Source organism: Pangasianodon hypophthalmus, chromosome 15 (assembly GCF_027358585.1).
Source record: "Pangasianodon hypophthalmus isolate fPanHyp1 chromosome 15, fPanHyp1.pri, whole genome shotgun sequence".
Taxonomy (NCBI): Eukaryota; Metazoa; Chordata; class Actinopteri; order Siluriformes; family Pangasiidae; genus Pangasianodon; species Pangasianodon hypophthalmus.
Window position 1 is genome coordinate 23,235,698 of NC_069724.1, and position 25,823 is coordinate 23,261,520.

Consider the following 25,823-nt stretch of genomic DNA (forward strand, 5'->3'; position numbering starts at 1 on the left):
ACACACCTCTACTCGGCCCTTACACAGCTCCACTCAGCTTAACTCAAATCCACCCACCTCTACACAACTCCAGTCTTTTACACAATGCCACTTGGTATCTCCAGCACTACAAGTCACATAAAGAGATGTAGAAAAATAATCTCTTTTGAATTCTATATAAATTTCAGATAAAAGCTTTGGCTTGGATTTTATTTGTGTAATAAAAAAAAAATGGTGAAATAATTGAAATGGCTGTTTGTCTCTCTCTGGTGTTCACTCTGAGAACTTCACATAAAAGCACAGCTCCATCCCTCTGGTGGCTGGATAGGGTACTAAAAAAAAGGCCTTCAGCACTGAAAGCACGTCCTCCTCCTTCTACCCACAGAGCTGCAGGTTTCCTCCACTATCAGCCTGCAGGAGGCGTTCGATAAGCTCACTCCACTCCCTGCGGGCATCATCGACCAGCTGAGCGTGCTGCCAGGCTGCGAGGAGCCCATAAAGGTGACGGCGAGCGTGTACATCCCGTCACAGGGCCGCCTGGTGTGTGGCAGGGAAGACGGCAGCATCGTCCTGGTGCCTGCCACGCAGACCGCCATCGTCCAGCTGCTGCAGGGAGAACACATGCTGCGCAGAGGTGAGACACTGCGGGAAAGATGGAAAAATTCTGGAAAAATGTGATCTGGATTTGTTGAACAAACACCATCACAGGATGTTACATTACAGTCACTTTAATGAGGCAGAGAAATTTTTAAAACCCTTATTTAACCAAATTCCTTTAAAAATGTAAAGAAAGGCGAAAGACGTATATTTCCATCGTCATTTTTTTTTTTTGTAGAATTTTTGCCTTCTTTTAAAATATTGCCATTTTCTTTCTCATTTCATTTCCTCTGTCTCTCTGCCTCTCTCCCTGTCTTTTTGTTTCTTTCATTCTTTTTTTCTTTCTTTTTCTAATTCTTTATTACTGTCCTTTTAATCTCTATGTGATGTCCTCTTTTTCTTTCACTTTCTGTCAATTTTTATCTTTATTCTATCATTCTTTTATTTCTTTCTGTCTGTCTCTTTTATTTTTCTTTTCGCCTCTACTTTTTTTTACTATCATTCTTTATTTCTCTATTCGATGTCTTTCTTTCTTTTTTCTCTGTCCACCCTCAACCCTCTCTCTCTCTCTCTCTCTCTCTCTCTCTCTCTCTGTGTTTCCGCTCAGGCTGGCCTCCTCACCGCACGCTGAGAGGACACAGGAATAAGGTGACGTGTCTGCTGTACCCTCACCAGGTGTCCCCGCGTTATGATCAGCGCTCTCTGGTGTCGGGCGGTGTGGATTTCTCCGTCATCGTGTGGGACATTTTCACTGGCGAGATGAAGCACATCTTCTGTGTGCACGGAGGAGAGATCACCCAGCTCCTCGTCCCGCCAGAGAACTGCAGCGTGAGTTCCCCTGCCGCTGCTGTCACATTAAAGTGCTCTCCTCATTAATCTCTTACCACTGACTGTTACAAAACACTGACACTGGAGACTCCTTCCAAATCCATCCAATCAGAATGGAGAATTCAGTTTTCAATACTGCAATTGTCTATATTCTTCTATATATTTATAATGTAAACATTCATAAGTGTGTACAGAAATTTCCCTGGACACAACCGGATAAGTGGAATTTTTTCTGTGCCCTGATTGGCTGATAAAGGTTCAAATCCCTCCTCCCTTTGAAGCAGCCTGTAATGCATATAGTTTTTTTTCCTGTGTGTGTTTGTGTGACAATAAGGCTGTATTACTTCACACACACACACTTAACGACCCAGTGTCATGTATCTCTGATTTACTGCACATCAATAACGTTGCTTACGCACCAAAGCTTTTAATGATGCTACAAAGTGCTTCTCAATCTATAGCTTCCTGTTTGTAATTGTGTGTGTGTTTTTGTGTGTGTTTTATTGTTATACTTGTAAGTGATTTATAGACAAAAACGACAGATAACGCAATTCCCTGGGAAGCAGGAAAATTTGCTTATAAGCCCAGTATGTCCATTTTCCTGAAAACATCTAATTTTGGAATTTGGAGCGGCTCGTAGATCAAAAACCTGGTCTGGATTTTAACTTTTAGTGACTGCTTTAGTGAGTGTAAAGTTGTATCGTGATGTGATGATGCAGACAGGATGAGTTGTGTTGATGTGGTTGTCGTGGCGATGATGATGGAGAGCAGGCGAGCGATGGACTGAAGGCTGTTCATGGTCAAGGCTTCCTGAGGCTCTCCATCAACACTTAAGAACATTAGCTGTCAACACACAGCCTTGCTGCAATTTACTGTCTGCTGGCCTTCTTCCAAACACACACACACACACACATGCATGCAAACACACACAGAGTCTCTTTGTCAGAGATAAAGTGCAGTTATCATTTATTGCTTATATATTTCCTTTCAGTGGCCTTTTTTGGTGGGAAATGGCTCCTAGCTTTCTTTTTCTTCCCTTTATTTTCAGATCAAACAATGATTGTGTGTGTGTGTGTGTGTGTGTGTGTGAGACTGCTTTATTTCAAGGCTTTTCATTTCAGATTTGTTCAAGGATGGAGAGTGTCGAGGTTCAGTGCCGGTCATTCGTCTTACTGAGAGACAAAGACAGTTTACTGTATTGTATTTTCTGGATAATAAGTCACCTCGGGTGGAAGAGATTCTTATTCTGTTACCTCAGTGATTAAATTCAATTCAATTCACTTTTATTGGTGTAGTGCTTTTAACAATAGACACTGTCACAAAGCAACTTTACAGAAATACAGATGTAAATGTAATGTACATGAGTCATAATGAACAAGCCAGAGGGGACAGCACTGGACAACATCTCTTGGCCAAAATGACTTGGCCCAAAATTCTTGCCTATAAGTCTTGGAAGCATTTTGTTTAATTGTTTTTGTTTGCTCTTCCACTTTGACTTTGTGATGTGTTTATATGGTTTGAAGTAAGGGTAGAGAATAACTCGTGAATCTCATGAACTTAGCTCCTGAGCAGAGGTCAAGGCTCTGTGGTCCTGTCTGATGCTCAGACTAGACGTGGCAGGTTTATTAATGTAGACGTGTCATTCAGAGAAAGTACAGATGCAGTAGTGGCTCTCTACACTTGCCTTCTGTACGTTGGTTTCCAGCAGGAGAACAAGCGGCAACAAAAGGAGCTATTCAGAGGAAGATATAGCCGCTGGACTGAAATAGCTTTTTTTTTTTTCGACTGTTTTGTTTTGAAATTAGCGAGTGAATGTGGTTGGTTGATTGCAATGTCAGTTGAAAAGCCTTTTTCTGTGAAAGTTCTTGTCTTTTTTTTCCTTGATGAAATGCGAAACATAGCGGCCTGACTTGTGAGGCTACAGTTATGAGTGTTTGCAGGTGATGGTGGTCAGTATCATGCCCATTAAAACAGTCTCTTTGTCTGGTTTTCTGTCTGTCTGTAGACGCGGGTTCAGCACTGCGTGTGCTCGGTAGCGAGCGATCACTCGGTGGGTTTGCTGAGTCTCCGAGAGAGGAAGTGCATCATGCTGGCCTCGCGCCACCTCTTCCCCATCCAGGTTATAAAATGGCGCCCGTGTGACGATTACCTGGTGGTGGGCTGCTCTGATGGCTCTGTATACGTCTGGCAGATGGACACAGGTGAGTTGTCGACTAAAATGTTTTGTGTAAAAGCAGAAATTTGTCCATGTATGAATGTGTCAGCATGTGTGTAGGAGATGATGGAAGCCTGGTGGTGATATGTATTTAAAGTGCAGTGTGTGTGTCTCTAGAGGACGGTGTGCTATTAGGCATTGATTTCCCCTGCTTTCTGTCACTCTCTTTATCCCTCTCGCGCTCTCTCTAAACATCCCTCAGCTGCACCTTCCTCCTTTACTGCCCATTGAGACACCGATGTTAAGTCATGATCTCCCTTTCTCTCCTTCCTGTTCAATATTTGATGGATGTTTGTGTTTTGCTCTGTCTGCCAGCCTGCCTTTGCTGACTCTCTTAAAACGGTGCTGAAATTTTAATCACGCTTGTCTCAGTGGATGAGAGCGGTGGGGATGCACTTAGTAAATCTCTCCTTAAACGCCTCCCTCCCCCTTCAACTTCTACACATCAGCGCAGTTTATGTTTCCTTTTAACGTTGCTTTTTATAGGACCTGAGCTAAGCAAGACAGGATATGGGATTATTATAAACCCGCTGGTGCTGGACTGTGAGTTTTGTGTCTAGACCTCTGATATATTCACAGATAGGTTACAGACATGCACGTTAAAGTATGGTCACAATGCTGAATTTCAGCAACTGTGCATGAACATCACAGAGCCAGCCAGATTCTCATTATTCTTATAATTAACGGTAATTATTCAGGGGTCAGTGTGAACTCAAGCTAAGGAGCTTGTGAATTGCCCCACTTGTGTGAATTTTTGTTTTATTTTTATGCTTTAAAATAAGTGTAGCATTGCTGTCTCTTCTTGCCATTCAGCAGTTCACTGCAAGACACACAGCGTATGAATAAACCACGTTAATCACACACAGGTGTATGCGTTCATTCAGTTACCCACTCATGCTTCGCTGCCTCAGACCCTTATTGGAGTTTTGCGATTTTAACACTTTTGCGTCCACCCAAAACAATAAAATTGCACTAGACTACAATACACCAGTACTCTGTAACGTCTCTTTGCTTTTTAATCAGAGAAGCATCATGAACTGATTTTTTTTTTTTCCACTTGAGATTCTGAGCACCGGGCTAAAGCCACATTATGAGCGAGACAGGAACTGAGGCGTTATTTACCACATGGCCGATTTTTACCGTGCAGCAGCCCTGCGCTGGGGTGTCAGGAACCACACGAATCACCTGAGTGTGAAATGAACAGATCTCACAGAGACCGAGTACACCGCACACAGACTCTTTTATAGAGAGAGAGAGAGAGAGAGAGAGAGAGAGAGAGAGAAGAGAAGAAGAAAAGCTAGGACGTGAGCAGGAAGATGGTACGGAATTAAGAGTTGAGGTGGGGAAAGAGGGAAAAGGATGGGTGAAATGAAGCAGAGGAAAACGGAGTGGCGATGGAGTGCAGTGGACGAGAGAGAGAGTGATTTGGAGGGGGTTGAGTCGTCTCTGTTCATCGAACACAATCCCAATATCCGCACAGCTCTGCAAGAGACGGGCTTCTGTTCATTACTGCTGAGGGAAAAGAGGGAAAAATTAGGAAAGGGAGGGAAAAAAGTGGAGCCTTGGATACATTAATGGATACATTGCTGAATAAACAGTGCTAGTGTGCTAATAATGACTGCGAACTATTACGCACGCTAACTTTTCCAAACGCTTTCTTTTATTTAGCTAGGTTAGCTTGTGTGAGGAGTAAATCATCTCCAAATAAATGTCCTGTAAATATTAAAACCTGAGTATCTCCTTGTATAAAAGTTTAATTCATGCTAACTTATCACCATTAACATTCTTTTTAAGCCAGTTTTTTTTTTGTAAATGACTCCTCTGAAAATCTGTATATATATATATTTTTTGGATTTAATTTAAACCCTTTAATACTTATACTATTCTATAAACATAAAACTCCCAAAATATCCAATAAACTCATACTCCCATAGACAGTTGAGTTATCTTGTAGATTTCTACGAATATTTAACCCCCATGTAACCCCTAAATGTATAACTTCTATTCAGGTCTCTTTCAGGTTTCTTTCTTTCTTTCTTTATTTCTTTCATTCATTCCTTCTTTTGCCAAGTTAAAGTATACAGCTGCTTCCAAAGCCAAAGCCACTGCCTCTACACACACATGCATACACACACAAAACCCCCCAAAACCGTGTGTGTGTGTGTGTGTGTGTGTGTGTGTGTGTGTGTGTGTGTGTGTGTGTGTGTGTGTTGTGCTATTTTGATCTGTATGGTGTTATTGGTGTGGAGTGGAGCGGTGCAGTGGAGGCTGATGCTGTAATAGAGTGGAGTGGCTGTGCTGTGGAGAGGAGGACTGAGTCTGATCAATACTCTGATATCATTTAGATGATTATTGGCGACGGGCCGTTTGGATCCACTTTAATGGCTTTTGATGTTTATGGATTTGTGTGTTTAGCGTTGCTGTAGAAGCTTTCAGCCGACGCGCGCACACACACACACACACACACACACACACACACACACACACACACACACAGCTACAACAGCCAACTAAAGAGACTTAGACTGCTGCCTTCTGTCTGTCTGACTGACTTACTGCTGACCTGCACTCTTTTACACTGTCTACACTTCATCCCTCTCTCTCTCTCTCTCTCTCTCTCTCTCTCTATCTCTCACTTTCTCTTTCTCTTTGTCTGCTCTTCCTTCTTTCTTTCTTTCTGATTTGCTTTAGTATATGGGTAGTTGAGGGCTGACCCTAGAAGAGACAACCCCTGTGTATGCACATGGAGCTTCAATAAAAACTATTCCTTTTCTCCAAGTTTGTGCCAGTAGGTGTTTTTATTAAGAAGAAAAATAGAAAAATACTTCACCCTCTCTCTCTCTCTCTCTCTCAGGAGCGTTGGACCGGTGTGTGATGGGGATAACGGCGGTGGAGATATTAAACGCGTGTGACGAGGCCGTGCCGGCGTCTGTAGACGGTCTGAATCACGCCGCGGTGAATCTGAAGCAGGCCATGACACGCCGCAGCCTGGCAGCTCTCAAGAACATGGCACAGCACAAACTCCACACACTCGCCACCAACCTGCTCGCTGCAGACAACGCAGACAAGGTGAGGACCGTACTGCTCACACACACACACACACACACTCCACACACACACACACACACACACACACACACACACACACACACACACACACAGTCCGCACACACAGTCCACACACTCACCACCAACCTGCTCGCTGCAGACAACGCAGACAAGGTGAGGACCGTACTGCTCACACACACACACTCCTCACACACACTCCTCACACACACACACACACACACACACACACACACTACACACACACTCCACCAACCTGCTCGCTGCAGACAACTCAGACAAGGTGAGAACTGTACTGCTCACACACACTCCCCAGATACACATTCACCACACTCACATGTTTTTAAATAAGAGAATGTAGACAGTAAAAACAAGATGCTTTGGGAATATCAGCAAAAGTGTTGATTAATTTCTAAAGAAAAAAGTTGCTGTACGAAAAAAACTATCATGTAATCATACACAAGATTTTTTTCTCTTAAAAATAAATGACGCAATCATTTTCACTGTTAAAATAGTTTTGACTGAATTAGTAACATTATCATGCATTACTACTTTGGCTAGCTAGGGTTAACAAGTTAGCATAGTTAACACATTAGCTGGCAGCTTTGTTAGCTCTTGTGTGTTTTTAGCTAAGGTAAAGATGCTAACAATGTAATACACTAACATGGTAATGCAGCAAAGAAAGCTAATGCTAACCAAACATTATCTGTTAGCATTTGCGTTCCAGCTCGGATATGTTGCTTTGTAGAGAAGTGAGTTTATCATGGTCTCGTCATATAACAAAGAACCTGAAAGCATGAGTCTCACAGCAAGTGCTTGAGAGGGGTGTGTGTGTGTGTGTCAGTGTGTGTGTGTCAGTGTGTGTGTGTCAGTGTGTGTGTCTATAACACCGATAGTGAATTTCCCTCAGGGCCACCGTGGTCATTTGGAAAATTGGCAGTGTGTTTGAGGAGGGAAAAAAGGGAGAACTGAAGGGAAAAAAAGCCTAAACAGAGGAATAGGCTTCGGATGAAAAATGCATGACCCTCCATCTCAAGTTTTTTTCCTCTGCATTCAGTCTGACCACACAGTCACGGTCACCACAGGGAGCGAGCGAGAAAGAGAAAGAGAAAGAGAAGCTAAAACGTCACAGGAGACGAGGCCTGGATCAGGACACCAAAGGCGGAGAAGGAAACGTGGTCTAAATGTGTGGGGTTTGAGAAAGTATTGGTTAAGGATGCTTTCACACAGTTTTTTTTTTTTTTTTTTTTTTTTTTCTTTTTCTTTCCCTTTCAGGAACTTGCCAGAGTGGTTTAGAGTACTGATATGGGGGGAAAAAATCGATAGCTAGTATCAGCTAACTTAACTTGCCTAGCTTGATGTCTAGATTAGCTTTATTATCCTCAGTAAATAAGGATTGGTGTAACTCTGGCGATCAGGAGGTTGTTTGTCTTCGCTGTAGCTTTGGTGGCAGGAAATTAAGACACTTTGAGCTGCTCGTATGACTTGACTGTACGCAGCTACCCAAAAAGTTCACTGCAATGGTGAAATATTTTCAATTCAACATGACATTTTATCCTCCATGTTTGTTTTTCTCACTTGCTCCCCAGCTTGTGATCTGATTGGTTGAGAGGTTAAAAAAAAAAAAGTCGCTTGATGTCACTTGATGTCTTTCTGAAAATGGCAGCGCATTTTAACAGTGCATGTAAATGTTTGCTGATTGTTGAGAACAAAAAATGGCAAGCGTGAAAGCAGCCTGTTGCTGTAAAAAGGAGAGACAGAGACAGTGAGAGAGACAGAGACAGTGAGAGAGACAGAGACAGTGAGAGAGACAGAGAGAGAGAGAGACAGAGAGAGAGAGAGAGAGAGAGAGACAGAGAGAGAGAGAGAGACAGAGAGAGAGAGAGAGAGAGAGAGACAGTGAGAGAGAGAGAGAGAGAGAGACAGAGAGAGAGAGAGAGAGACAGTGAGAGAGAGACAGAGAGAGAGAGAGAGAGAGAGAGACAGACAGACGGCGGAGGTGGAGACAACGGCTGATCTCACTGCTCTTAAGTGATCATTCAGAGACTTCAATTATACATTTAATTATCGTCCTTCACTTTCTTTCTTTCATTAGTGTCTCTCACTTTCTTTTCTTTCTTCTGCTGGGAAAGTGTTGCATATATGCTGTTATAGGAAATTAATCAACAACAGGGTAATGTGATGAACTGAAGTTATTGTTACCACCTCAAAGATTATTTGTCAATAACAGCACATTCCGAAGTGTTTTATTTCTCTTATACCACAGCAATTTACCTACGATTACATTTATTACATGTATTACAGAATGACACGTCATTTTTTTTATCTGTTTATAGCTACACTTAATGTTATGGAACGTCTGTGAGCATAAATAAGCTACTTCCTGTTCTCGCAGCCTCTCTTTTTCTCTTTCTTGAAGTTAATAAGACAAAAAAATAAAACCCAGCTACTCAGGTTCCGCAGAAATCAGAAACGTTAACTCCTCTGTCCTGAAGACTTTCCCGTGGTGGAAAAAAGCGCTGACACTGGAGACTCCTTCCATAACTGTTAAATAAACGTCTCCTTATAGAAAACTTCACCATATCAACTATCATTTTTCTTTGTGAAAAATAACAACAGGTTTTTTAATCCATTGATTTGGAGCTACACGACTGGCAGAGCTGTTGGTATAGAAAATTACTCAACACCTTCTGACCAATCAGAATCGAGAATTCAAGATGATTTGCTGATTTGCCAGGTACTCCGGTTTCCTCCCCCAGTCCAGAGACATGCATTGTAGGCTGACTGGCATCTCTAAACTGTCCGTAGTGTGTGTGTGTGTGTGTGTGTGTGTGTGTGTGTGTGTGTGTGTGTGTGTACTTGTGCCGTGCGATGTGTCCTGCCTTGTGCCCCGAGACCCCTGGGATAAGCTCCAGGCTCCCTGCGACCGTGTAGGATAAGCGGATGGATGGATGGATGGATTAAAGTTTTCTTTTCTCTTTTTTCTGTAACATTGAATGGACAGTTACACAGACTAAATATACATCAACATTTTATTTATTTATTTAAATGAAAGGGTATTCTAGCAATTCTGATAAGTCTTTAACGTACTGTAGTCTGCTTTTCTTGGCCTGACACTAAAATTAGCGATGCAGTGAGACGAGAGTAACGAGACGAAGGGTAGGCTGACCCTGACTGAGCGTGGTGTTTGTTTCCGATGTCTCAGTAGCACTCCTCAGGTTCAGAGGTTAGACGTATTAGTGAGGAAGAGAAGGATAGCACCGGTGAGGAGGATGATGATGGACGCAATGATGGGCGAGCATTTAAAGCAACGTTTCGGGCATTCTGTATAGACCGTTTTACAGAATGATAGTCCTGCTCCATTATAAAGAAAAAAAAAAAAGAAGTGACATCTTGGAAATGATAACACGTTTGTCCGTCGGTGGCAGTTTGGACACAATTCCACCCCGACGCCCTGCTGTGATTTCTGATCGTCTCTGTCTCGCTAGCGGTCAATTGGCAAGCCAGAGAATAGGTGTGTGTGTGTGTGTGTGTGTGTGTGTGTGTGTGTGTGTGTGTGTGTGTTTTTCTGTGCTTGCTCTAATGCCCTGTCATTCCCTCTGACAACATAATACAGCAGCGGTGATTCTCTAGCTCGTCTCTCCGGGCCAAACCTGCCATTATTCCTTCTGTGCGGCTCCAACACTAACCCAAGCCCAGCCGGGCTAATGATACATAATCACCATCAAACACTGTGCAATCACACACACACACACACACACACACACACACACACACTGCCCCCCGACCCAGCTCCATCTCTACCTGTCTGTCTCTCTCGTCACTCTGTCTCACTCTCTAACTATCTCTCTATCTCACACACACACACACACACACACACACACACACACACACACACACACAGGTACATTTACCTTTGTTTTATTTTGTTAAAGTGCAGGTGTGTGTGTGTGTGTATGTGTGTGTGCATGTGTGAATTTTAAAGGAAAAAAAAATATAAAAATGAATAATAATAATTATTATTATAAATCATGAATATTAAGTTTATGTATATAGTCAATCTAAAAGAAAAAGAAATAAAATACATAAATACTAAAGACCAATAAAATAAGACTATTATTTACTTTTTTATTTATTAATGTTAAAGAATTAAAATGTAAATTAATAGCCAAAATAAGAAAATACGTACATTTTTAAAAAATGTGTATAAAAAAACAAAAATAAATAGAATATAATAAAATTGAAAGAAATGAATTAAAATATTTAAGTAAATATTATTTCTCTTACCGTCCTCAGAGAATTTTTTTAAAGTTAGTGTAACTGTGAAAGTGAATAAATGTGAAAAATTAACAAAAAAAAAAAGAATGTGAAAGAAACAATTAGAAAAATTTTCTTTGTCTCTTTCTCTCCTCTTTTTTTGTCCCTCACTTTCTCTCCCTTACTTTCCTCTCTTCTTTCTCTCGGCACTTTGTTTCCTTTTTTCTTTTGTTATTTTTTTTTCTTTTGTTCATTCTTTCATTCCTTCTTTTTTATTCTTTTAAGTTTTGTGCATTAATTCTTCTGTCCCTTGATTCATTCTTCATTTTGTTTCTTCTTTCTTTCTTGCATTTTAAAATTTTTTCATGTTTTGCATATTATTATGTTTCTTTATGCTTTTTCTTTCATCCTTTATGACTGTTATTCTTTGCTCTTTACTTTTATTTTCCCTTTCATTCATTTTTCCTTTTTTTACTTTCCATCTTTCTGTACATTTCTTTCTTCATTCTTCGACTCTTCTACATTTTTCTTCTTTCCTGTATTTTTGTAATCCTTCCTTCTTTCTTCCCTCTCCTGAGCAGATACTTCCTTCCTCACTTATCATTTTTGTCCCTTATTCGTTTCTTTTTGGTGATGAAGAAAGGGAAAGTATTGTGTTATATATGTTGTGTTATATATAAATATATATATATATTTAAACATGTATGTTTTTACCATAATAATTTGAACAAAATTAAGAAAAAAAAAGTTCGGAGTCACTCAGGCAGTCTTCCCCTGTTTCCCTGCAGTATTTCTATATGACCTCTAGAGGGCAGTGTGACACCATCCACCATTACACTGCCTAATACACGTGTGTGTGTGGGTGTGTGTGTGGGTGGGTGTGTGTTTTGGGTGGACAGGGACAGAAAGGGGAAAAATAGGTGACACCTTTCAGATCTTCACATTTTCAAATCCTGATGTATACACACACACACAGACACACACAGATAAACCTGCAGATCTGGACCAGCTGTGGATGTGTGTGTGTGTGTGTGTGTGAGGCCACATTGCTTCCTTTGTGTTTCTTTAACCTTGTGTTCATTTGCTGTGTGTGTGTGTGTCTGTGTGTGCTGTGTGCTTGACATGAGGAAAAAAAATAGGCCTAGTCCTCACTTTATCTATCTATCTATCTATCTATCTATTTAGAGATGCACATTTTGTGAAAGTCTAGTCCATGCTTAAATTTATTTATTTATTTATTTGTTTTCATTTATTCATTCTTTTATTTATTTCTTCATTTATTTCTGATGGTCATTTCATGAAATTGTAGTCCGAGATCCTGATATTTTTTTTTTATTGATAGAAGTGACCTGATTGGTGACACAGCTTGTGATTTGTGTATTCACACACACACACACACACACACACACACACACACACGTATTGCCTATGCTCACACTGCAGCTGACGCTGGATCACATTTCGCCTCTCTGACACTGATCCGAGCGAGCAGCGGTTAGAGTCGGCTCTAGACTAGGGAGCAGACATCCTGGAGATGGAGAGATGGTGCTACGCTCCGGTCAGGGCGTCTGTCTGTCTGCTTCAGCACTGAGCCAGCCATGAAGGAAGTGTTCAGAGGTTTAAAGGAATAGGTCGGGTTAAAAAAACAAACAAAAAAAACCCAAAAATCAGATTAACATCATGTTCCCAAAAATGTAGACATGCTTGGTGTCAGTCACGTGCTCCTTTCTCACCTCTGGAATAACTGATATTGTTATTTATTTATTTATTTATTAATAAATTTATGGATCACTCCACATCTCCAATTCAGCGTAAACCTGTAATGTTATAACGGCAGCCATTTTGTAATCTCAGATAACTGAAATCACTGTTTGATTAGTGCAATTTCGGATCACTCCACCTCTCCACTAGGCCCCGCCTCCTACAGTTTGAAGTGGTGTGCATAAAATTATAAATTAACTTACACAAAATTGCAGATTTCAAACAAATATTACTGATGAACATAGTAAAATATACATATAATAAAAATCAATCCGCAAAAATATATAGTTACGTCTCTTTATATGTAAACATTTCCATTTCCAAAAAAATTTTCCATTTGTTACACGGTCAGATCAAATTTCTTCTTTTCTTCTCCGATATCTGATCCACCATTTTTGCCTGAGTATTTATTTAAAAGAGAGGTTACATAGTGTAACATTGTTTTATATAAAAATGTGAAGATTTGGGTGTGTTTTTTAAGAAAAGAATTTTTTTTTTTAATTTATTTTATAAGGCTGCAGTAAAAAGATTTAAAAAAACAAACGCTTTTTTTACTGGAGGATTAAAAAAACCCTAGTTTTAATAGCAAAGTAAATGCTAAATAACAAAATAAATCACATTTATTTATTTGAACCAGTTTATTCCTTTAAACATGGACGTGTATTTTGGCCCTGTTCGCCATGTTCGGCTTATTTTTGATTGGTGGGCTGGCTGATATTTCTGTAACGTGCTTCTTTGGCTTTGAGGAGGCGCAGCAGTGCATAGTTTTGGACTGAAAGATGATTAGAAGTTTGAGGGGGTGAAATCCTTTAACAATCCCTGAGCTTTTGACAAGAGGAGAGGAGAAAAAGAGGAGGGAGACTGTACTAAATTAGGAGCCAGGTGCTTTTTTACTTTGTTGCTTGCTTTCTTTTCTCTCTCTTTCTGTGTGTGTGTGTGTGTGTGTGTGTGTGTGTGTGTGTGATCAGTGAGGCAGACCCTCTCGGCCATTCAGGCCCAGTAACCGCCGCTGAGCGTGGGCACAAAGCCGCCCCGACGCGTGCTAATTGTCAGCAATAGACGATACTGTGAAACCAATTTGAACGATCAGGACCAGATGCAGAGCGAACGGATCAGAAAGAGAGAGAGAGAGAGAGAGATAGAGAGAAGGAGGGAGGGAGGGAGGGAGGAGGAAGAAAAGGAGGTGTAGGGTGAAAGAAGGGGAAAAACAGAGAGACTAAGACCCACACTTTGTGCTCTTTATGTGGGGAGTGTTAGCTGTGGTGGTGTGAAATCTTGTAGCGACTTTGGAAGCATCACTTTAACACTTTCATCTCTTAACTGTCTGTTGGTTGAGATTTTTTTTTACTATTACTAAGTTATAATACTTTAATTAAAATAAAAAAACACTTAAAAATATTTAAAATGTTTTAATTGCTGAGGTTAATGCTGAAATACAACCACACCATCTCTAATTCGCACTAAAAACTTATTCATTGCAAATTAATTTATATAATCTAATAAAATAAAATATATTATACAATAAATACAATTATTTATTACATTATTTAATAAAAAAAATTAAATAAATAATAAAACAATAAGGTGACACTTTCTATGATGATGGATAATGGCCTATAGATACATTCATAACCTGTTACGCTGCATACATTATTAACGTTATTTAGGAAAAGGCTTTAGCAGCTCTTATAATGCATTATAATTATTTGGCTTAGATTATGTGCTTCTTTCAGAAGTGTTGAAGTCGTGTACTACAAGTTCCTGATAATCTCTCTGGCGTTATTCATTTGTTTAAAAAAAAAATTGCCATGACTTACGATGCTTTATATAAAGATGCTTGAGTTCTGTGTTCTTGGTGTTATAATGTGTTATGAACACTAATAATAAATCAAGTCAACAATTCATAATGCTTAACAAAGATAGGTGTAAAGTGTAATGCCATATGACATGACAATGCATTATAACATGAAATAATAAATAAATGAACTGAAAGACTAACTTTTTAGTTTTGGGTTTATAGTTTATATTTCATATTATTGTTTAGTTCTGTATTTTTTTATGTATGTTCCACAGGCCAAAAAAATTCGGAAAAAATACACTAATTGTACACTATTTTTGAATATTTGTGTTCAAGCAAGCATTCACTACTAAACTGGCCGAGTTTGTGCTGAATCGTGAACATCACCATGTTGCAGTCGAATCTCTAACGAAGGACAAACCCAGGCTTCATCTCAGTTACTGACTGGTTTTATATATAGATAAGATAAACTGTCCCTTTATAGATACTGTATAGAAATAAAGATATGTATAAATCTAATGAAAATTCCCTGGAAGTGTAAATGCGGTGTGACGTTTGGACGATCTCCTGTAATTATTTCTTTAATTTTGCGTTGATTGCCTCACCTTTGTCAGAAAAGCGCTCTCCGAACATCCTGCTGTTTGTTTAAAATGGAGAGCAGGTGCTTCAGCCATTGAATTAACATCGAATAGCAATTAGCGAGGCGGCAATTTACAACCGTCGCGGCTTTAAAAAGGAGATGAGGCGGAATGAATGCTTAGGGGGCTAATGAGCATTAGAGATTATTATGTAGACTGGGGAGCAAATAGATTAGCGTGCACACGGGAGAACTTTTTGACTAATGTCTTCAGAAAAGTAACTAAGACTTTCCAGCCTGGAGAATGAAGCAAATGAGTCAAAGCCGTAATGCGCTCATTATATTTTATAGGCTGTACGTGGAACTTCAGATTGCTTTAGACTAGCAGTGCACATTATATCATGCTTTGTCTATATGTAATGTAAGCGTTTTTTTTTTTTTTTTTAAATTATTTTCAACAGGGCAACTTGCCGAAATACTCCCACAATGCACTAGTGGTGCAGGCGATGAAGACCAACCTGACCGACCCGGACATGCACGTTCTGTTTTTCGACGTGGAAGCTGTGATCATCCAGCTGCTGACCGAGGAGGCACAGCGTCCCAATCCCACACTCGTGTCCCCGGAAACACTGCAGAAAGCCCCAGGGGGCGCCGACAAGGGCGGATCCTTCCTGGCCAATAAGATCTTTAAGCAGGTTAGTACACAGACACAAGACAGGCACACGGTAAGCGTTCAAATCTCCAATTTTAGAGGCAGAAATCTTTTCAGTTGCTCTCATGCGCTACTGGATTTATCATGTTTAGTGAGATTCAATTACCAGGAACTGTTATGGGAAAATTTGTATAATTATAATTGTATCAGATTTTATTTCTCAAACAAGATCCGGTCATTCTGTGCTAATCTACGTCAAAACAGTGTTTTATTAATGAATTAATAAAGATGGAGAAATGCTATATGGAAGACTGAGCTAATTCAATCAGTTTAAACTGTTAGTCGTTAAAACACGGCATGGTGTCCACTGCCACTCCGTTTTGAGAAAATAGAAAGTTGGTGTGTGAAATTTGGGAGGATTGTAGGATTGAGGGTTTTGTAAATAGCTAAAAAGAAACTTTATCTCCATTTTAAATAATATATTATTGAGTAATAATTATCAAAAGAGGTTTGTAGTTATTGGTAGAGGACACAGGTTTAAGAAAAATAAAAATAAATTTAAAAGCCAAAAAATGGAGGAAGTAAAACAGGCACCAACTTTATATACTTTTATTCAGGTTTACAAACTTTTTTTTATTCGACATTTTCTTTTTTTTTTATTCGACAGAATCTCAGAATCAAAATGACCCGATCAGCATTTATAAATATGATTTTCGAAAAGAAATTTTTTCTTATTTATTGCACGGTTTAATCCAAACACCTGACGTGTTAACTGAGTAAAATGATTAAATGAGTAAAAGATAAAAATGTGTTTTTTAAAGACGAAGAGTGGGGGGAAAAAGGAGTGTACTGACTTAACGCCTTGAGCTCCTCATTGCAGGTGAAAGAGACCATCAAAGAGAACATCAAGGAGCACCTGCTGGACGAAGACGAGGATGAGGAGGAGGAGGCCCGCCGCCGTGAGGAGAAGTCTAAATCCCTCAGCCTGCTGGAGTACAACCTGACCATGGACACGGCCAAGCTCTTCATGTCCTGCCTTCACGCGTGGGGCCTGAACGGCAACCTGGACGAGGTGTGCGTGAGCCGACTGGGCATGCTCAGACCGCACACACCCATCTCCTTCGGCCTGATCTCGCGTGGCGGCCACATGTCCCTCATGCTTCCCACCTTTAAGGACTCGTTACTCAGGCAGCTGGGGAAGGGTGTCGGCCCCGAGGGCAGGAAGCTCTCCGTTTCCGAGGTGGTGGGCAAGGGCACGTATGGCGTGTCACGTGCCGTCACGACCCAGCACCTGCTGTCTGTCATCTCGCTGGCTAACACACTCATGGGCATGACCAACGCCACCTTCGTGGGCGAGCACATGAAGAAAGCGCCAGCCAGGTGAGTATCTACTATTTAATGAACTGTACTAGATTTGTCAAAAGTTGAAACTATTGTTCATGGCCACGTCTGAAGCCACATAAACAGAGTACGCAGAGGTACGTTCTTCAGGCCGTGTCTGGAACTGTGTACTACTGTACTAAATAGTATGTCAAAATAGTATGCTGTGTGCCATGTGAAAAACTCTGAATGTCTGAAATATTAAGCTGCTTTATATAATGGTACTAAACATGCTGTTTTACTAAATGATAAAGTATATATATAACTCTAGTTTATGTCTATATCTACTCGTTTGTGAAAATATTTCTGTAATAAATATTTCAGAATAGAATTCTACTTGATAAACAGACAGAATCTGTAAAAAGATGTAGTGCACATGTCAGAATAGACACTCGGAGACCGTCTGGAGTACTATTTTTATCAGTATAGTTGTTTGAGGTAAAAGGTCAACTGATTTAAGGCTCTTTGGCTTTGCAAGTGGAAATATCAAGCAAACTAACAATCAAAATCTACTGTACAAAAAAACCAGCTTCCTCCGATAAATCCTCCGAAAAAAATTGTGTTTTGCACGTGGCTCTCAAACGCCCGGTGTACAGCCTCAGCCTCAGACCCAGCGCACCGAGCGCCGCATCACTGATTTCATCATCCTCGCTAACTTCACAGCTCGCCAAGGCAAACACAACACAGACAACAAGCTTCACGCAGCAGGCAGACAGCAGGCCGACGGCTCAATATTCCGAGCTGCTGGGAGAGCGAGTGTGAGGTGAAGAACTCAATCTGATGTTTGTGTTGTTTACCGGTGACCTTCTCTGTGACTGTAGGCCTTCATGCTCTTTTGGATCGCTGTTTCTAGACTGAGATAACAGCAGAGGTTAAATAGTGCTGTGTGAGCAGCGGCAGGTTCGGAAAAACATTCATATCCTACATGTTTGTGTAAATATATACGTATATGTGGATTATGGCAAGTTTAAATCTCTTATTTATTTCAATTACACACCAATTTTCTGAAAATGATTCGTTTCATGTTCATGACTTCGGTCCAAAAGAAATACTTAAATTAACAAATAAGACTAGCTATTCAATTAGGACAAAAGTAATTGCGTCCTGTAAAAGGAGGGAGAGTTAGCGTGTGTCTATTGTAGCCGATGCGCTGCATTGGCTGAGCTGCATTATTGGAAGATTGAGTGCACGCTGCATTTAGGATGTGTTCTTTCGCTGGTTGGTCACCATTTTGTTATTTTCAGCATTTGTGAGCCTTTTATTGAGTTTTGGGGGCGTCGCTACAAGTAAATCAGCTGCGCCATGAACGTGCTTGGACATTTACGGCTGATTGGCATATCAACAATCATCAATTTACACACACGAGTATGTAGAAAAGAAAATCATCGTTAACCAAAGCGTTGGCGGGAATTTTTTTAGTTTGGTTTGGCCGAAAACATTTTACACAAAATTTTAATAAATGATTGATAAATGTGGCCATGTTGTGGAAGCGGTTTCAGCCATTTTGTCTCTTTTTCTTTACCTTGGTTTCTTCTTCCAGACATGTTTTCAATGTCAGGCTTTTAAAGCTCGACCCGGTAGCAGCGATTCTCGTTCTGACAGCCACTTTCAAGGCTCTGCCGGTACCCCTCATAAACACGACCTAACTGCAGCATAAATCATTTTTATCACTCATAAAAATCTTTTATGTGCGGTAATGAAAGCGTGAAGTCTCTACATAATTGCAGAAGACGGCAGCGAGTGGGTGGCATCAGAAACCCTGCTTTGGATTCAGCTTTGATTATTAAAGATTCTTTGGTTAATAAAGAATGAATGTTTATAGGCATGTATAGACATGACACATTTTCTGGTTATGCCGTGAATGTGATAAGATAATGTTACAAATCTACAGTTTATTTTTGAATAAGCACAGTACATAATTCTAGACAAAACTAGGATTTATTTTACCTAAAATAAATCCTAGGTTTATTATTACCTGTATTATTATTGTAATAGTTTGTAAAGTTTGAAATGAAATCCCCTGATCTATAGCATACCTGTGATGTATTTTACTGAGGAATAGTCACGTGTGTGTGTGTGTGTGTGTGTGTGTGTGTGAGTGTGTGTGTATATATGTGAATATGTGAACATTGCACACTGTATAAAGTATAAAAAACATATAAGTAGTAAAATTATTAGTCTAAAAGTTATTCAAAAAAAGAAATACTTTTACAGTGATGGTGAGAAAAAGCAAAAAAAAAAAAAACCCAAAAAAAAAAGGAATGAATAAAAAATATCCGTTCCAGAAGTGTTTAGGAAGTGACAAAAGAACCAGTCTTTACTTTCACTTCGCTTCACTTTTTTTTTTTTTTTTTTAAATAAACAAACTTCAAACTCCCAGAAAGGGTTTCTTCAGTAATTTGTTCTTCGTAAATTATTAGCTCTCTATAAAGACAAGATTTTATAAAGTTGTGCTAGCGAGCTTTGATAAGTCAGCACACACACATAGGCCTATATATGCGCACACACTTTGTCGAAAAGAACTCTAAGCTCTGAGCAGTGTGTTAATATTTCATTTGGCCTTTGTGTTTCAGGCCTCCAAGACCCGGTGCCCCAGAGAGCCCCAAAAAGACGCCCCCCCAGGTCTCCACCCCGGCAATGCAGTCCCAGATCAAACAAGGTAACTACAAAGAGTCTCTCTCTCTCTCTCTCTCTCTCTCTCTCTCTCGCTTTCGCTCTCTCTTCCCCTGTCTCTATCTATCTGTCTGTCTCTATCTCTGGTTCTTTCTTGTTCCCTCACTCAAGGGAAAAGTCATGATGTAAGAGCGCAAAACAACATGAGAAATCTCCTTTCACTACGGCCGCTCGACACACAACCAGCCTGGGGTGCACAGGGAGCCTCTGGGGAAAACGCACGCACACACACACACACACACACACACACACACACACACACACGCCTAACACACACCTAACACACACATGTTGTACTAGTAAAATATTTAGCACAGCTCATGAAAGAGTGATCCGTAGGGGGGAAAAGGCAAAATTTAAACTTTTGTGTTTTTAAATGTCTTAGACTTCAAGAAATTCTATTTCAAAATCTTATTATTTTAATGAATCTTTTTCTAAACATTCAGCCCAAAAGATTGAACTGATGATGCATTTATTTTAACAATTCTTACAGCTTTAAGTATTCAGTTTTCAATATTTAAACACAATTTCTAAAAACATGTTTTTCGCTTTGTCATTATGGATTATTGTTTGTAGACTGATATCCAAAGAATTCCATTTAATCCATTTTAGATAAAATCTATAACGCAATAAAGTGTGCAAAAACAGTGGGTTTTTCTGAACCCATTATACTTACTTATAATTTTTATAATTAATCTTTCAGATGAAATTGCTGTACATATAGGTTATGCACATATGTTACATAATTTTGAAAAAATATTTCAAAAATATTTAAAAAAAAAAAAATTGGTTTATGTATTTATTTTACTGGTTTATGTATTTATTTTTCTTTTTAAAAGTCCTATATGTACACTTGTGAGCTGTTTGCATCCCCATTGGTTCTGGGGAAAAAAAGGAAGAAAGACATTTTATGTCTGTTTTACAGTTTAACTACAAGAACAGAATTTAAAGAAATGAAATGTGGGTTTATCTTGCAGCAAGAAAGCATGCCAAATCATAAAGCAAAATTTAGAAACCAAAAAACAGCTTAAAGCAACTAAACCAAAATAAATTAAATTTTTTGCCATGACCCTTTCGATGTCCAGAGTATGACATTTGGACATCTGGTTGAGTTACAACATGTATGTCAAGAAAAGAGGATAGGAAAGAGATACAGTTATAAAGGCAAAGGATGAACTGGTAACATTTTGATTTTCACTGCTGAAGTCACTGCATATGCTGTTATGAATGTATTTTTGTTACTTGTGAAAATAATGAAAAAATTGTGAAGCCTAGCACTCTAAACGTCTTGTTGGAATAAATTAAAATTCTTCGTTTTGTTTTAAGGGTATATAAAGATGTGTACATCTTTAAAACCACCAGAGCACATTTTAAAAAATCAACTGATTTGACCCTCATTGTTGTGAACCTGTTAGCTACACACACACACACACACACACACACACATATACACACTCATCCCCACACGTGGCCTAATTTGTTACCCCGCAGGAGCGGCCATTGTCCCGGCACAATAGAGCTGTGGCGTGTGGGATCATTTGTGTTCACTTACTCATGCCACGCTCCCGTTTGCTCCCTTTGAGAGGAAGTGTGACGGGGCGTGCTGAAAATTGCCACGTGGCACTCGCTATTGTTCGCTTTCTCTCGCCATAAGGGCTCTCCGCTTTTTCTTTCCTTTTTCACATGCTAATCACCTCTGCCTTTTCTAACGCACAAGAGATCGGGCTCTCTGTGCCAGATTTCCGACGCGTGCCTGTCCGATGGATTCTCACACCGTGTAAAAGACAGGCCACGTCGGTTGGTTTAAAAGACAAAAAGAGGCTAAATGTCCTTTTTCGGTGGATTTATCGGTGAGAAGGCATAAGAGGGAAAAGTGAGCTCGGCTGCTAAGATGCGTTGAGCTTATTGATCCTTCCGCGCTCTTTAGGCTTAAAGACATAATGAAAGTTATTCAACGCATGTAGCTCCCTTCCTCTCCTCTTCTCTGTACATGGTTCCTCGGTTATTGATCCGAATCGGTTTGCAAAAACCACTCTTAGATTGTCTTATTAAGTGTTTTTTAATAGAGTTGTTCTTTAAACCCAGCGCCGGGAGAAAGGCAAGCGCGTGCGCCGTCCTTGTCATGCAGACTCAGTGAAACAAACGCAAGCCTTTTTTGTGCAAATTTTCCTGTCTGTCACATAGCCATTAAGGTAAATGAAGGGGCTTGAGAGAGAGGAAAGAGAATGAACAGATTGAGAGAGTTGTTCCAATCAATGAAACTCTTCCTTTTACAGCATCACAATTAGAGGAAACTGTTTTTGAATTGCACTTATTCATTTGGCACTACATTTATCCAAAACGACTTACAAGTGGGACTCTAAGAAACAAGAATCCTTTAAGGCTTGCGGGTCTAGCTGAAGAGGCCAACAATGACTTTCAGGCACTTCTGGTATCCAGTGATAGACACAGAACCTTCTCATGTCACAGAATCTTCACCAGTCACTTGGACAGAACCATCATCAGTCAATTGGACAGAACCATCATCAGTCAATTGGCCAGAACCCTTACCAGTCACTTGGACAATAATCTTTACCGCTCACTTGCACAGAACCTTCCTTATTCGCTAGCAACGAATCTTCCCTAGGCACTAGCACAGAACTTTCCCCAGTCACCAGAACAGAATGGTTTCTGGTCACTAGGACAGAAACCTCTTTGGTTACTAGTGAAGAAACTTCCTCAGTCACTGGCACAGGACTTTTATCCAACACTAGGACAGAACCTTCTTCAGTCCCTAGAATAGAAGTTTCTCCAGTCACTATCACAGAAGCTTCATCAGTTACTAGGAGAGAGCCCTTCACCGTTCCCTAGCATAGAACTTGTAACTAGGCCAGATCCTCAATATTACCTAGCACAGAACCTTTTTTTAGTCCCTAGAATAGATCTTTCTCTAGTCACTTGCACAGATTCTCCTCCAGTTGGTAGAACAGGATCTTCACTATTCACAGGAACAGAACCCTTTCTGTTCGCTAGAGAAGAGACAGCTCCAACTGCAGGCACAGAACCTTCTGCCATCACTAGGATAGAACCTTCACTATTCACTAGCATATAACTTTCTCCAGTCACTAGAATAGAACTTTCTCCAGTCACTAGCACATCATCTTCATTAGTTGCTATCTCCAGTCAATAGGGCATAACTTTCACTGGTCACTGGGTCAGAACTTTCTCCAGTTACTTGCACAGAACCTTCACCAGTCACTAGAGCAGAACCTTCAACAGTCACAAGGGCAGAACCTTCAACAAACTACTTGTATATAGCTGATGAAGTAACAATTATACCATGGTGGTACCCAAGAGGATCTCAGATTCATGTCTTATGCTGCTGCTCCTGTGGGCTGCTCCATGTTCTGAATCATTGTTCTCAATGTACATGGCTTCAGCACCATTCTGCCATCTTTGTCATCTCTCAAGGAGTACTCCTGGAATGCATCGTTCCTTTCTTGTTCAGTCACAGGCAGGGATTTCAGCTTCATTAAGCTGCTGTGGTAAATGAGAACTCTATCGTCCATCTGCAGAGATCTAAAGTGGAGTCAGATGCTTTGTCCACTGAGGTTCCACACTGGATTCAGTTTGTATTTATGCAGAAAATGTCTTTGTTGACGATTACTTTTGCATAGTTCTGTTTGTCTCGTTGTTTGTGCTTCTTTTTGATGTCAGTGAATGTTAATGTTTTTGGTAGAAGTAATTCTGAGGTATGTTTTCTACCTGTGATATGATAAAATAGGTTTTGTACTAAACATAAAAATTAAATGGTATGAAGCTTCATTTGATTAAATAGTGTGAAGCTTTGATTATATAATTACATACTTTATAGGATTCTCACATTACCATATGAATTAGGTTCATATTTGTATTATATTATAACTAGTTAAAAATTTTAAAACTAGATTTATTGTGAAAAAATATCTTTGCAAAAAAATCTTAAATTGTGAAATTACATTAAGATTGATTACAAGATTTCAGAAGAGATTTAATGTATTTAATGATGGGAAAAAATGCTGGTCACTTGAATTTTCCCAACATTACATTAAAAAAAAAAAAGAAAAAAAAGTTGTCTGTTTAAATTTAAAACCTTTTAGACGTGTTTAAGTGTACGTGAGAGTTTTTGTCTGCGTCTTTTTCGTTTGACTAACTGCTTTTTCTCTTGTTCATGCAACGCCGCCGGAGACCGCACGTCTTTCTTTTTCTTTCGTTTTCTTTATTTGTCCCTGTTTTCCCCCTTTTTATTCCTTTTCACTTCTTTCTTTGTTTCTCTCCTTTGCAAGCTGCTGCCGCCGCTTCCACCTCCGCTCTCGCACCCGGCACAGGGGCGCCTCACGCCGCCTCCACCTTTCATTCCTCCCCCTCCGTAAATGAAGGTACCACAAAAGAGAAGCTCCCATCTTTTTTCTTTCTCTCTCTCTTTTCTCACTCTCTCATTTTCTCAGTGAACTCATCTGCCTTGCGCTGCCTTTCTGTTTTTTCTCCTCTTCAGTGATCGTGTGTGTGTGTGTGTTTGTCGTCTGTGTTTGTCCTGTCTGGTTTTGTCCTTGTGTATTGTGGTTGTAGTTGTGCAAATGTGTGTATTTGTGTGCGTTTTGTTTAGAATCTTGCTGTGTGTATACACACACCTATCAGCATGCTTGCTGTCTTTACAGTAGGGCAACTGTGCAACACACACATAAACTATTCACTTTCTCCTTGAAAGAATATGAACATTTTTTAATTCCTTCAGACCAGTAAAAAAATAAATGCACCAAGTCATACCACAAGTCTATTTTTAATTATTATTATAATTTTTTTGTGAATATGTGACTATGAAAACGTTGGATAAGTCGCCTTCATTTTGGCGCTGAATTTCTTGTATTATTAAAACATTTATTATTTTATTTTTAAATTGCACAGCGTGACTTTTGACAATGTTAACTATTCTGTCAAATTCTAATAAAAAAAAAAAAAACATCAGCAGAAGATTCTATTTTTGTTAATATCTTTTTTTTTTCTTTTGTTTTTTTTTTTTTTACTTGTATTATCTAAAGATATATATACATATTGTTTAATCACTACATGAGCAAGATGTCTTGTCAGAAGGTAATTATAATAATTTCAAAAAATCTACAACCAGACAGGTTTGAAGTCAATTTAAAGCAAAGTTTGTTCCATTTAAATTTCCTCCTTTTACTTTTTTTACACTTTATATTTTTACTTGAACAGCTTGTATTGATCTTTCAGGATTTGTTTACTGGATGACTTTAGAGCAAATCATCATCTTTGATTAATTTAATAATCTTTAACAAGTTTTAAAATGTACAATATGTGTAATTACCATATTTTCCGGACTATAAGGTGCATTTTTGTTATTTATGCCTTTCAGTAGAACCTGCAAAATGACACGCGCTATAATTTTTTTAATTAGTTTATTCCTGTTGTCTGATTCTTTCTATGACACACAAATAGGAATCATTCAAATCAACTGATACATGATGTGAAATTGTGCACTTTAATATTTGTGAAATAAAATTGCCCAGAACATGACTGTGACAAAGCAAAATATTTATTGATTCACTTCCCAGGTGTGTTTTATGCTCTAGAGTGATTTATAGTTCGGAAAATATGACTCTGACAGATTTTGCATGTCTAAATCTATAAAAATGGTTTGATTCTTATGAAGGTAAGTATCTGTATACTTCCACAAAGAAATTCTGCGAATTTCTTTGCTGTTTTAATTGTTGTTTATTTGTTCGATCCTCAGAATATGTGACCTGACCTCATTTCAAAAGCTACACCATATATTAATATTCTAATATATGTGATGGCACATTCTCTGTTTTGAAATTTGTTAAAGTGTGTTTCCTCGCCAGCATTCCTTATGTTCACTGATGCTCTCTCTGAACTGATACTTGTCTTTCTCATTAGTCTCAATGTTTAGGAATCAATATTTAAAAAAAAAAACTTCTAAAGAAAAATGAATCTTTTTCCCCAAATTTGAGATGTACAGAAGGTGTATGTGTGTTAATGTACG

The 25,823-nt window shown here is 39.3% G+C and overlaps 1 protein-coding gene across 3 annotated transcripts in view; it reads left to right on the top strand.

The window, feature by feature from the left end:
* The window catches only part of LOC113535522 (WD repeat-containing protein 7), a 126,962-nt gene that overhangs the window by 14,822 nt on the left and 86,317 nt on the right, over nucleotides 1–25,823 (top strand). For 2 of the 3 annotated variants that reach the window (XM_026928854.3, XM_026928857.3), the window contains 8 exons: nucleotides 365–613; nucleotides 1,184–1,404; nucleotides 3,410–3,605; nucleotides 6,474–6,688; nucleotides 15,540–15,773; nucleotides 16,611–17,110; nucleotides 19,684–19,769; nucleotides 24,088–24,180. In XM_026928854.3, the coding sequence (XP_026784655.1) occupies nucleotides 365–613; nucleotides 1,184–1,404; nucleotides 3,410–3,605; nucleotides 6,474–6,688; nucleotides 15,540–15,773; nucleotides 16,611–17,110; nucleotides 19,684–19,769; nucleotides 24,088–24,180 (1,794 nt within the window). The remainder of the gene's footprint in view (nucleotides 1–364; nucleotides 614–1,183; nucleotides 1,405–3,409; nucleotides 3,606–6,473; nucleotides 6,689–15,539; nucleotides 15,774–16,610; nucleotides 17,111–19,683; nucleotides 19,770–24,087; nucleotides 24,181–25,823) is intronic. The other variant, XM_026928856.3, reaches the window with a different exon arrangement.